General features: G+C 40.3%; 1 protein-coding gene across 5 annotated transcripts in view; it reads right to left on the reverse strand.

The window, feature by feature from the left end:
* Positions 1-364: 364 nt before the first annotated feature.
* Positions 365-12,692, reverse strand: part of LOC136114637 (polycomb group RING finger protein 3) — a 117,219-nt gene continuing 104,891 nt past the window's right edge. For 4 of the 5 annotated variants that reach the window (XM_065860055.2, XM_065860057.2, XM_065860056.2 and 1 more), the window contains one exon: positions 365-535. In XM_065860055.2, coding sequence (XP_065716127.1) covers positions 482-535 — 54 coding nt within the window. In that variant the 3' untranslated portion in view covers positions 365-481. Of the gene's footprint in view, positions 536-3,425; positions 6,534-12,692 lie in introns of those variants that run through there. The other variant, XM_071801647.1, reaches the window with a different exon arrangement.

Raw genomic sequence — 12,692 nt, forward strand, 5'->3', positions numbered from 1 at the left:
GACTGAAGTTGGACCAAGGGTTGGACTTGATGATCTCTGAGGTCTTTTCCAACCCAGTCAATTCTGTGATTATGTGATTCCCATGCTGCCTGATTCCCCGTAGGTCTACTTTCCGCTTTTCTTCGAGCATCCGGCTTATCTTCGCTGGCCCGGTGGCCCTCTTGTGTCTTCACTTCCGGTGATCTTCGATACGAAGTATTGCATCGGGGTCACCAAAATGTTGCTTTCCATGTGAGAGACGGAACCTGACACACCAATATGATGTTCACAGAGTTCAACTTTATTGTCTGACCGGGCTAGCTTTATACCAAAAGCTGCCCTGTCCACGCGCCTTGCAACAATGTGATTGGTTACAACACGTGCTATACAGTAACGTGATAGGTTGCATGCACTGTCCACGCGCCCTGCATGCGCGTGTCGGCGATTGCTCATTGGTTGTTACCTTCTTATAGAGTTCCTTTTGTTTCTTTTGTCTCTGACTTCACCTTCCAGCCAGGCTGGTGACAACCCCATCTCCCCAGGGGGGGTTCTGCCACTACAAAACACAGCATAACCAGTTGGTCAAAAGAGATGATTATCCCTCTGTATTCAGCATTGGTGCAGCCTCACCTTGAATACTGTGTGCAGTTCTATTCTATATTCTATTCTAAGTATATTTATACTCAAAAATACACAAAAATGGTAAAGTACCTACTTCCTGTCCCCACAACAGAAGACATTAATTAATTGATAGGCAATTATGGCCACACATTTGTCAGATATTTCAGCATCATATGTCATAAAGTACTTCTTTGGACCATGTCAACACCTCAACTAAGATGGGAATAAAGATTGATTACAGAACCATGTATATTTAAGAACATAAAGGACTAGCTCGCATAGTATAGTACAAGGGGGAGAAGGGGGAATGGAACGGACCAACTACCACCAGCCTGGCAGGATTTCAGTTAGCTTTTTAACTTTTATTAACAAGCATATAATATTATTTGGCAAAACACTGGATACAAGCATCACTATCGTAAAATCAAAACATTAAGCAATAATCCCAAAAGGCTTCTTTAGACCAAAACTAGCCACCAATAGTACAAAAATCACACTGGAAACAGCATAGAAACAGTATAAAAAAGTAATGTCTCAAGTGAAACCAAGTCAAAAAATATGGCCTTACATTGTGATAATTTCAGTTTCTTTATTATACCACATATCGATGATAAAGGTTTAGTGATTGTACTGGTTTATTGTCCTTTAACCTTAATGTTTTTTTCAGAAAAAAGAATAAAATATTTTTGTCCAATTAAATTACTTGGATAAAAGAACTTTATTAAACCAATGCTTTTTAACTTAAAAGATACAGAAACACCAGTCCATCCTTCAAAAAGTAGGATTCCATCTTGCAGACACACATTTAAGCAATTTTGTCCAAATGAATGATTCCACTGCTTTCAGTTAAACCACCTAAGTTAGTAATAAAGTTGCCATTGTAAGAGTTTGCAGAATTGTCCTTTTAGCCCCTATCTTGCAATCTGACCTCAGCAGATCATGGTGGCTTCAAAAGATTTCAAGAAGCCTTGAGGATCCACTCAAGTGGCTCGAACAACAACAGAGTTTTAAATTTGCGTATAGGCATATCAAACTCCATTGTAAAAATATGACTGTTGGCTTCCCACAAAAGACAGGTTCCTAGACAGTGTCTGTACATGATGACAGATTTTGATGAAAACAGACATTAAATTATTTTTCCATGCTCTCTTTGTACCTTTAAAACAGACAGAAGTCAATACCTCTCAATTATAGTTAAGTGAATCTTATGCAAAGATTCTAGAATGTATGGCATTTTTTCTTGTTATTAACTTCAGGCAGAAAAACTGAAGCATAGATTGTATTAACATCTCTGGTGAAATGTCCAAACTGAATCAATTACCTGAGGAAATGCAGAAATTAGATTTTTCTGTAAAATTCAACCTTATGTACTAAACACATTTCTTAAGTACCACTGAGAAAACACATTTATGAAGATTAATGTGTTATCATACAGACTAGTTGACTCTTTCCGATTATACTTAACTCAGTGGTAAGATTCCTATACCCTGTTTCCCTGAAAATAAGACCTACCCCGAAAATAAGCCCTTGCATGATTTTTCAGGATTTTTGAGGATGCTCGAAATATAAGCCCTACTCAAAAAAATAAGCCCTAGTTACAGTTCATTTAAAAAGTCAATTTAAATAGTGTCCAGGCAGCTGTATGTGTAAAAAAGTAATAAGTTCTGGAGCAAAAACTAATATAAGATCCTATCTTATTTTTTGGGAAACAAGGTAATTGAAAAATAGGCTAGCTGTATAGTTCCATTTACCATTCAGTACGAAAAAGTGAATCTCCTAAGACTAATTATGCCATTATAACAACAATAGAGCCAAATACACTTTCAAAGGTTCAGTCTATTGAAAAAAATCAGTATAATCATAAATGTAGCCTCATTTTTGCAGTCCCACATTCTCAGAGGTGACAATGTTGTGTATATTATTGCACAACCAATAAAAATAAATATTCTCAGGTTAGATGGCACGCAAAGATACCAGACATAACAACGGCACAAAACAATTTCAGATAGGTTGCATCTTTTGCATATTACTTCTACAATTCATATTGAAGTTTCTTGCTAGATCATCCATTTTAAAATATTGCCAATGGGTAGTTCTTCCACTTAAAGATCTTGCAAACCCATACAATTCCAAACTTCATTCTTAAAAAAACAACAAACCACAAATGAAAATCCCAAGTAAAACCCCACTGAATGTATTTATGAAAATCCCTATGTTGCTTTTCAATCTAGAAGTAGATACTAAATTTACAGTTTAAACATATGTCTTATAAATGCATGTTTCTGACCATTTGCACAAAAGAATAAGCAAAGCTCTTTAGCCATACATAGCAAAGACATACAAATAAAGGCCATTCAAACCTAATAGAACAGGAAGAAGCTGTAAAAACTTTTTACAGTTTTATATGCCTGCAAATAAAGCTGGACCTTTGAAACTAAAAAGTACTCTAATGATAAAATAAACCAGAATGCTTAATACAATAAATAATTTTTATAAAGTTAATTTTTCCAAGCTCCCAAATCTTATTTAAATGTAATATTATATATTTTTCTGTGAATTACCTATTTTTAATGAAAACTATCTAGTGAGACTCTGAGCCTGGAATAATTTAGTCTCATTGCTGCTGAGAATAATGCTACAAGATAGCTTTTTACTGCAATTATTTACCAGTGTAAGAGGCTGTAAAAATCACTTCACAGTAATGTTATCTTAATTAAGATCAAAATAAATTAATCATGATCTCATCAGTATTGAAAAAATATCTATACTGAGCCCAACTTTCAGATTTAAAAGTTAAAAAAAAAAAAGAGAGAGAAAGAAGTCAGTACTGTTTTAGCCAATATAATCATGACATTAAATCAAGTGTTTCTAAAGCTTCAAAGAAGTAAAACACAACTTTGACTCCAAGGCTTGCCTCTGACTTGAATTCAGTTCTAGTCTATCCAGTCTTTCCATAAGGCTAGAAAGCAAACAAATAGTGCAGACACCATCCCACCCCTCCCCATGGGAAATAGTTTTTGTAATGAAGATATCTATTGTGACATGATGTGAACAATAGGGTTCTGGTTGTTTTTTGGTGTTTTTTTTTTTTTTTTATTATGAGCAGTCACCAGCTATAAGTGTTACACTGGTTACAGGTACATACCTATATAAACAGATTTGAATATATTGATATAGCACCGTAACAAATTTGAGTGATTCCAAAGGTAGTTACAAACTTGCAAACATATATTCTATACTATAGAGTGTTAGAGAAAGATTTAGAACCAAATGGCAGAGAGCTTTATGAATTTATGTTTGTAACTACTAACCTCTTTCAGTTATAGAGCTACACAGGGAAACACTAAAATCCCGATAAACTTCAACAGCACTGCATCAACATCTGATCTTGCAATAAGGTTCCACACTGTACACATACTGAAGTAGACCAATCACAAATATATTTATTAAACCTTTAGACTGTAGCTGAACAATGAATTAGGCATTTACATGGTCTCTGGGCTTGAGCTCTGTGTCTGTCTCAGGTACATTAGAGGTTCATGGAGGATGGGTGCTTATAACCGTATTTGCAGTCTTTGGAAGCCTCACCAACTGGAACTAGTCCCTGATTTACACTGGGAAGTATACAATGATAGCTCCAGAAAGGCCTATTATGTTAACTTACATATACATCCAAATCATCTGCATTCACTGTTCTGTGAAAAACTACCAAAAATAGAGACTAATTAGATCTCATCCTCTTCTGTAACTTCTGTTAATGCTAAAACCAGATAAAAGCTAAATTGTAGGTAAGCGAGTCCAGAAACAGTACAGCAAAAACAGAGCAAACTTCTAATTCCATCGCATACACATTAAATAAGTCAGGGGTGTCAAACTCATTTTCACTGGGGATCATGTAGGAGTAGTTACATTTATACAGTCCTAAAATTACATTCGGTCCTTTGAAGGCAACCGCGAGACTGACACGGTCCCCAGTGAAAATGAGTTTGACACCCCTGCTCTAAGCTTTGACATAAAGAAGTCATGTCTAACCCAGGTGTTCAAATGTATTGGTCTCACATCATCATTTTCAAAGATGGCTCTACTCCATTGGCCTTACTGTGGCTCTCTTGACCATCCCCATAGTTCAATACACTTTTTCTTTGCATTTCTTTTAGTTTCTTCACCATTTACCACCTTTGGCCATAAACGAAAACAAGGGCCCCATTTCCTAAGACAAACAAGAGAACTTAGATCTTCCCTCTGGCAACAGCAGAACTACAAAAAGAATAACTGAAAAGTTCAATTAAGAAAAGCATGGAAGATGCACAGAGCAATGTAGCTATTGGAAAACTCAAGAAGAGGCAGTAGGATTTAGAAAACTTGAATAAGCCTCTTATGAGATCAACCTGCTATTATCAAGTAATGTTAAGCAATGCTTTCTTGCAAAGTAGGGGAGCACAGCTGGAAGAAGCAGGACAGTGCTAACAGGCATACTGATTTTCCTAGCCATTGACATTTTATGGAATAGTGTGTTTGATATAACTGCCATTTTCAGCTGACAGGAAAACTCAGTTGAAGGCTGCCAATAATACTACTTATATTCTTTTCAGTTACTTAAGACTCCATGTCGGATACATTCACATCCATGCTATATATAATGCTATGCAGCATACAGCTTGCAGAAGTCACTTTCAACTACTATCACATTTTTATGAAGCTGAATATTTAAAAAAGCCTTTCAATTGGTGTAGTCAACACTGCTACTGCTAAGCACTACAGAAAGTGGATTCTCTAAGGTGTGCACATCTGTACACAGACACACATCCAGATAGGGTACTTTGCATCTCTCAGGGCTTGACACAAACAAAATTATCAGTTAAGGCCAGATAGTGCCCCTGTAATCTAATCTGACCTCAAAGATAAATAGTAATTGAGCTACAAACAGCTATGGTTTCATATAGAAAACAGTAAAAGAAACACAGAATTGGTTTGTAATTACCTGAAGAATTTTTAGCTAGTGAAATGGAAACTTGTGCAACATCAACAAAAGGTGCCATAATTTTAACAGCTAATGAAATAGCAAATACTCCCTAAATTAAGATTTTATTTTTGCAAGCTCCAATGACATATTTGCTTTAAAACAATTTCACAAGTTCAGCACTTATTAGTATTTCTTATGATCAGATGTAATTTATGCCATGGCAAAATATTAAGGCATATTAAAAAAATCAAGTGGACTAATTTCAAATCAACATGCAAAGGGAGGATATTAAAACACTACTGAAATACAAAATAAAGAACAAACACTGTGCAAAACTAATGAAGTAATTGGATCTCCAGGTTTTTAGAAAGTTTTTAATGCAGCATAATAAATATCAACAGTCACTGTATCATTAGGTATGTTGAATGCTCTGTAGAATGGCTTCATTAAAGCTGACATAACTGGGTATACTATATAAAACAAGAACACCTCAGAAAAACATACTGAAACAAGCTGTAAAGTTAAAAGTCAAAAATATAAGTAAATATAGTAATTTGGCATTAAAAGCAAAGTTTAAATCTCTCCCACACCATTTTAACTTATTTTTGTGTAACTACAAATAGATGAATCAGACTGACTTCCATGGAACTGTGAAGTGTTTTCACTACCTGTAAACTCAGTGCTAGTAGAATCGTGTTGAGTTGCGATTTATTTCATTTGTACAAAAATAAATATATATATATTTTTGTCCAAAAATCCATGCAGCACATCCCTAGAAATATTCAGGACAGTCTGCTATAGAAGCACTACGATCTTCCAAAATTATTCTGCTGGTTCATGTCACATGAGAATTAAGTGCTGCACTAAGGTGCCAGATGACAGTCTCTGCAAAAAAACTGTCCAGAAGGAAAATACAGTTCTCCTACAGCAAATCCATTTTGGGTCTGTAATGTAGCAGTAGAGGTGCTTTCTGTAAGACAGAATCATCAGACATGTTAAGGGGTAAAACCAAAAAGAATTCATATACTTTAAAAATAAGACTTATCTGTTTAACAAATTAAAGCTTAGAGAGACTATCAGAGTAGCTATATTCGAAAATTTCACCAAGATACCCCACCTACAGAGCCCCTGCCAAGAGAATCCTTCTACTTTTGTTTCAGCAATTGATCATCCTAAGAGTAGCTAACTAACACTAGGTCTGGACATCTACATTAGAACCTGTTCCCAGCAGGAGCCAATTGCAGACTCACAGACCCTTGGGGAAGGGCATAAGAATAGGGCAAGTAAATAGCAATAGTCTCCAGAATGCTCCCCAATCTCAAACAACTCAGGAATTTCCTAAGCCAGATATAGAGCCTTGTATTAATAGTCCTCACCCAATAATTCTTCTGTGAATTTACCCATTGCTTTTTTAAAGCTATGTAAACTTTGAACACCTACATCATCCTGCAGTACAGAGTTCTACAGTTCAAGTTTACACAACATAAAGAATGGTTATAAAAGCCTCTTATGCATGACTTTGTGTGAATTGGTTCATGTGTGGATGGAGCAATAGTTACCTGAAAAGAGCTGGCCAAAGAGAGGAAAAGTATATGCCTAGAATCAGTATGTTTGAAGTTGAAAGAGACTTGTGGAGTTCATCTGGTCCAACCCCCTCACCTAGAGCCAGTTGCCCAGGACCGTATTCAGATGGCTTTTGAATATCTCCAAGGAGGGAGACTTCACAACATCCCTGGACAACCCCTTCCAGTGCTCAGCCACCCTCACAGTCAAAAAATGTTTCCTGATGTTCAGAGGGAACCTCCTGTATTTCAGTTTGTGACCATCATCTCTCATCCTGTCACTGACCATCACTGAAAAGAGCCTGGCTCTGTCCTCTTATACAGCATCAAGGCGTTCTGTTTCTCACACTGACCCATCAGCGAGTATGCTGGGGATACACAAGAAGTTGGGAGGGGACTCAACAAAAGCTGTGGGAAAGAAGGAAGAAGAGGGGGGATATTTGGACCATTATGCATGAGGAAGCCCTGTTTTCCTGGAAACAGTTAAACAGCTGCAGGTCTGCAGGAAGCAGTGAATGAATTCCTTATTTTGCTCTGCTTCCACGCACAGTTTTGCTTTTCCTATGTGCTAGTTTGACTGAAAGTGAGTTAATTTTCTTCATGCAGTCAGAAAATGTTCTTTTTCATAGCTAGCATGGTTGTTGATTGGTTTTAGTCTGAGAACAAGAAGATAACACCCCAGGGCAGAGTTCATCTACAAGAAGGACTGGAAGTACGATCCAGGAAACTACAGAACTGTCAGTTTAACCTTGGTGCTGGGCAAGGTCATGCAGCAGATGATCTTGAGTAACGTCACACGGCACATACAAGAAAAACAAGTGATCAAGCCCAGTCAGCATGGGTTTATGAAAAGCAGGTCCTGTTTGACCAACCTGATCTCCTTCTACAACAAAGTTACCCACCTAGTAGATGAGGGAAAGGCTATGGATGTTGTGTATTTAGACTTCAGTAAGGCCTTTGACACCATATCCCACAGCATTCTCCTGGAGAAGCTGGCAGCTCATGGCCTGCATGGGTGTACTCTTTGATGGATAAAGAACTGGCTGGAGGACCAGGCCCAAAGAGTTGTGGTGAACAGAGCCAAATCCAGTTGGCGACTGGTCACGAGTGGTGTTCCCCAAGGCTCAGTATTAGGGCCAGTTCTGTTTAATCTCTTTATCAATTATCTGGATGAGGGGAATGAGTGCACCCTTAGTAAGTTTGCAGATGACACCAAATTGGGTGGGAGTGTCAATCTACTGGAGGCTAGGAAGGCCATACAGAGGGATCTACACCAGCTGGATCATTGGGCTGAGGCAAATTGTATGAGGTTTAACAAGGTCAAGTGCCAGGTCCTGCACTTGGGTCATAACAACCCCAGGCAGCGCTACAGGCTCGGGGAAGAGTGGTTGGAAAGCTGCCTGGCAGAGAGGGAATCTAGTGGTGTTGATTGACAACTGGCTGATTATGAGTCAGCAGTGTGCCCAGGTGGCCAAAAAAGCCAACAGCATCCGGGCTTGTATCAGGAATAGCAGGACTAGAGAAGTGATTGTGCCACTGTACTTGGCACTGGTGAGGCCCCACCTTGAATACTGTGTTCACTTTTGAGCCCCTCATTATAAGAAGGACATTGAAATACTAGAGAGAGTGCAGAGGAGGTCAACGAAGCTGGTGAGGGGCCTGGAGCACAAGTCTTATGAGGAGCGGTTGAAAGAACTGGGGCTGTTTAGCCTGGAGAAAAGGAGGTTGAGGGGAGACCTTATCGCTGTCTACAACTACCTGAAAGGAGGTTGTAGTATAGAGGGTTGTCCTGGTTTTGTTAAAAACAAGTTTCTCTTTTAGTGAATTTGCCTGCCAGCTAAAGCCTTCATGTTAGCTGCATTTTCCTGGAGAACCCAACACATGTTTTGGTTAAACCTAGCAATGGAATGCAAACTTATTGATAAGCACGGATGGACATCTCGCGAGAGGGGCAACGAGAAAACTGATGACCGAGAGACTGACCAACGGTGTATAACATTCCATTCACGTGAATACTTCATATAAAAGTGGGAGATCACGAGGATCTCGCCCCTTGTCCCTTTTTCCCTTTTTTCCTCATGGCTGACATTAGGAGAGGACCTTGCTGGTCGTCCCTGCGAACTGAGGCCTAGTGAGAGACTGAATCCAGCTCCGGTTGGCTACAGAGTCTAATCCAGGACTTTGGGTGCTGGCTCTGCAGTTGCTGAGACTTACAAGATTGGTTTTGTATATTTTGTATTATTTTCTCTATTCTTATTAGTATCATTAGTAAAACATCTTTAACTTTTCCAACTCTCTTCTCTCTGTCCTTCTTTCCCTCCCGATCGCCTGTCCTGAGTGGGAAGGGGGGAGAGGGAGGGGCAAAAGGGGGAAGTGGGGGGAGAGGAGGTTAATAATACATCTGCCAGGGTTTGATTGTCACCCCGCAATCCTAACCCTTGACAGATAATTGGCGCCCAACGTGGGGCAAGAGAAAGGGGTAAATTTGGAGATTTTTGGCTTTTCTACTGCTCTGACGTGCCTTTCAATTTTCTTGGCATGGTGCCAACTCATAGAGTTGTGATACTTGCGCGTCTGTTTGCTTTGGATATTATTTAGTGATATTAAGGCAAAGTGAATTACATTGATTTAAAGATGTTATGGCAAAAGTTGTATCAGTTATTTTCTACATTGTGGTCGCTGATCCCATATCTGTGTTTGTGTTTCTTTCTGTATCGAAGTATTCATTATATAACAACAAGAAACTGGACAGCGGTCATGATGATATTGTGTGGTATGGCACTGGTTTATTTCATTATGCTGCAGCCGCTAATGAATTTCTACTCGCTTCTGCTTTACCTTGAAAAACCTCCAGGAGAGATTAAAGAGCAGAATGGCTCTATATTTGCTAATTGGTCAAGCGAATCTTTAGAAAGGCTGACTAACAATACTTCTGTGTTTTCGCTGGGACAGTTTGCAAATGTTTTAGAGAACTTTGAATATCCTTGGAGCTTTGATAGAACTGTGATGGTGTTATCTGGTTTGCTGAATGTGTGTCAGTTTGTGTTACTGTTAAGAGAAATGAGGTTCAATAGGAGGTTTGCGTCTCTTTTTAGTCCTGAGATTTGCGGTGCGTCTTCGGAAGCTTTAGCAAAAAGCACTCCTAGCCGCTCGAGAAAAGGCAAAACAGCCAAAGCTGCTGCTGCAGCCACTGCCCCCCCAACCACGGCTTCACAGGCTGAAGCTACAGCTCCTCCGCAGAGCTCCTCTGCCAAGGTCGCTGCAGATAACGTTACTTCTCCAGCCTCAAAGGCTAACAAGGCAGCCCCCCCTTCTTCACACACTGGTCACTGTTGCTGCTGTAACCACAGCAATCACTGTGACAGTCATTCAGACTCTGAAAATGAATCAAATGATGGTGAACCCATATCAGCATCAGTTGCTGGTTGTAAGAAAGTCTCTAGAAAGACTACCCGTGCAGCAGGTGATGGCACAGGGCCAACATCAACCCAAGAGGCATCATCAGGACAGGGTGGAGATGAAGTGACCACCACTCGGTCCTTTTCTCCAGGTGAGCTGAGAGATCTGCGAAAAGACTTTAGTCGTCGTGAAGGCGAGAATATTTTAACCTGGCTGCTCTGATGCTGGGACAATGGGGCAGAAACAATTGAATTAGAAGGTGGTGAAGCCAGGCAGCTGGGATCTCTGTCAAAAGATTCCACCATTGATAGGGCAATTTCAAGAGAGTCTAATGCCACTACTCTCTGGACCCGACTCCTGGCAGCTATGAAAGTCAGATTTCCCTACAAGGAAGATTGTATATCCAAGTTAGGGAAATGGAATACTATGGAGAGAGGTATCCAGTTCCTGAGACAATTAGCTGTGCGAGAGATCATCTATCTAGGACCAAACAGCCAAGAGGGGACAGACCCAGATAGAATCAATTGTACAAAATCTATGTGGCGCAGATTTGTACAAAGTGCACCACCTGCATATGCTAAGTCATTGGCAGGAATGGTCTGGTCAGCTAGAGGTGTACAAGAAATTAATGAAGTGATTGAGCAGCTCCGGTACTTTGAGGACAGCCTTGCTGGTTCTCTACGGGCTTGTGTCTCTGCTGTGGAGAAACTGTGTGAAAAATCTGATGATCGGTTTGAAAAGCTGTTGCAAGAAATCAAAGAGCTCAGAGAAGACTCGTACCGTTCACGACCTGCACAAACCTATGTTTCAGCTGTTAGGAGAAGGCGTTTCCAATCTCGAGAGAGAGGGCAGAGACAGCCCACAAAAAGAGGTTCACTGTGGTTCTTCCTACATGAGCAGGGAGAAAACATGAATAAGTGGCATGGAAGGCCTACCTCAGAACTTCAAGAACGAGTACGTGAGATAAAAGGAAAAACTCCTAGGAAGGTGGCTGCTCCAGTTTACAAAAGGAGCAGAAGAGATTCTGATGCTCTTGAAGGAACCTCTAATTCACACCCAGAGACTGTGCAAAACAGGAATTAGAGGTGCCCTGCCTCCAACCAGGTGGAGGAAAGGGATAACAGAGTTTATTGGACTGTACAAATACTATGGCCTGGTACAACACAACCCCAGGAGTACAAAGCTTTAGTGGACACTGGTGCTCAGTGCACAATAATTCCTTCTAATTATAAAGGAACGCAATCCATCAATATTGTTGGAGTGACTGGGGGATCCCAGGAACTGACTGTTGTAGAGGCTGAAATGAGCCTAACTGGAAATAACTGGCAAAAGCATCCCATTGTGACTGGTCCAGATGCTCCGTGCATCCTTGGCATAGACTACCTCAGGAGAGGGTATTTTAAGGACCCAAAAGGGTATAGGTGGGCATTTGGTATAGCAGCTGTGGACACTGAGAAAATTGAACAGCTGTCTTTTTTGCCTGGTCTTTCAGATGACCCTTCTGTTGTAGGACTGCTGATGGCTGACGATCAGCAGGTGCCAATTGCTACCACGACGGTGCATCGCCAGCAATATCGCACCAATCGAGACTCTTTGATTCCTATCCAGAAGCTGATCCGTCAATTGGAAAGCCAGGGTGTGATCATTAAGACTCGCTCACCTTTTAACAGCCCAATCTGGCCAGTGCATAAGCCTAGTGACGAGTGGAGACTAACTGTAGACTATCGTGGCCTGAATGAAGTTACACCACCACTGAGTGCTGCTGTGCCTGACATGATAGAACTGCAATTTGAACTGGAGTCAAAGGCAGCCAAGTGGTATGCTACAATTGACATTGCTAATGCATTTTTCTCTATTCCTGTAGCAGCAGAGTGCAGGCCGCAGTTTGCTTTCAGCTGGAGGGGTATCCAGTATACATGGAATCGCTTGCCCCAGGGGTGGAAACACAGCCCTACCATCTGCCATGGACTGATCCAGACCACGCTGGAGCAAGGTGAAGCTCCGGAACACTTGCAATATATTGATGACATCATTGTATGGGGCGACACAGCGAAAGAAGTCTTCGAGAAAGGTGAGAGAATAATTCAGATTCTTTTGGATGCTGGTTTTGCCATAAAACGAAGCAAGGTCAAGGGACCTGCACGGGAGATCCAGTTTTTAGGAATAAA

The sequence above is a fragment of the Patagioenas fasciata genome, chromosome W, assembly GCF_037038585.1.
Source record: "Patagioenas fasciata isolate bPatFas1 chromosome W, bPatFas1.hap1, whole genome shotgun sequence".
In the NCBI taxonomy this organism is placed as follows: Eukaryota; Metazoa; Chordata; class Aves; order Columbiformes; family Columbidae; genus Patagioenas; species Patagioenas fasciata.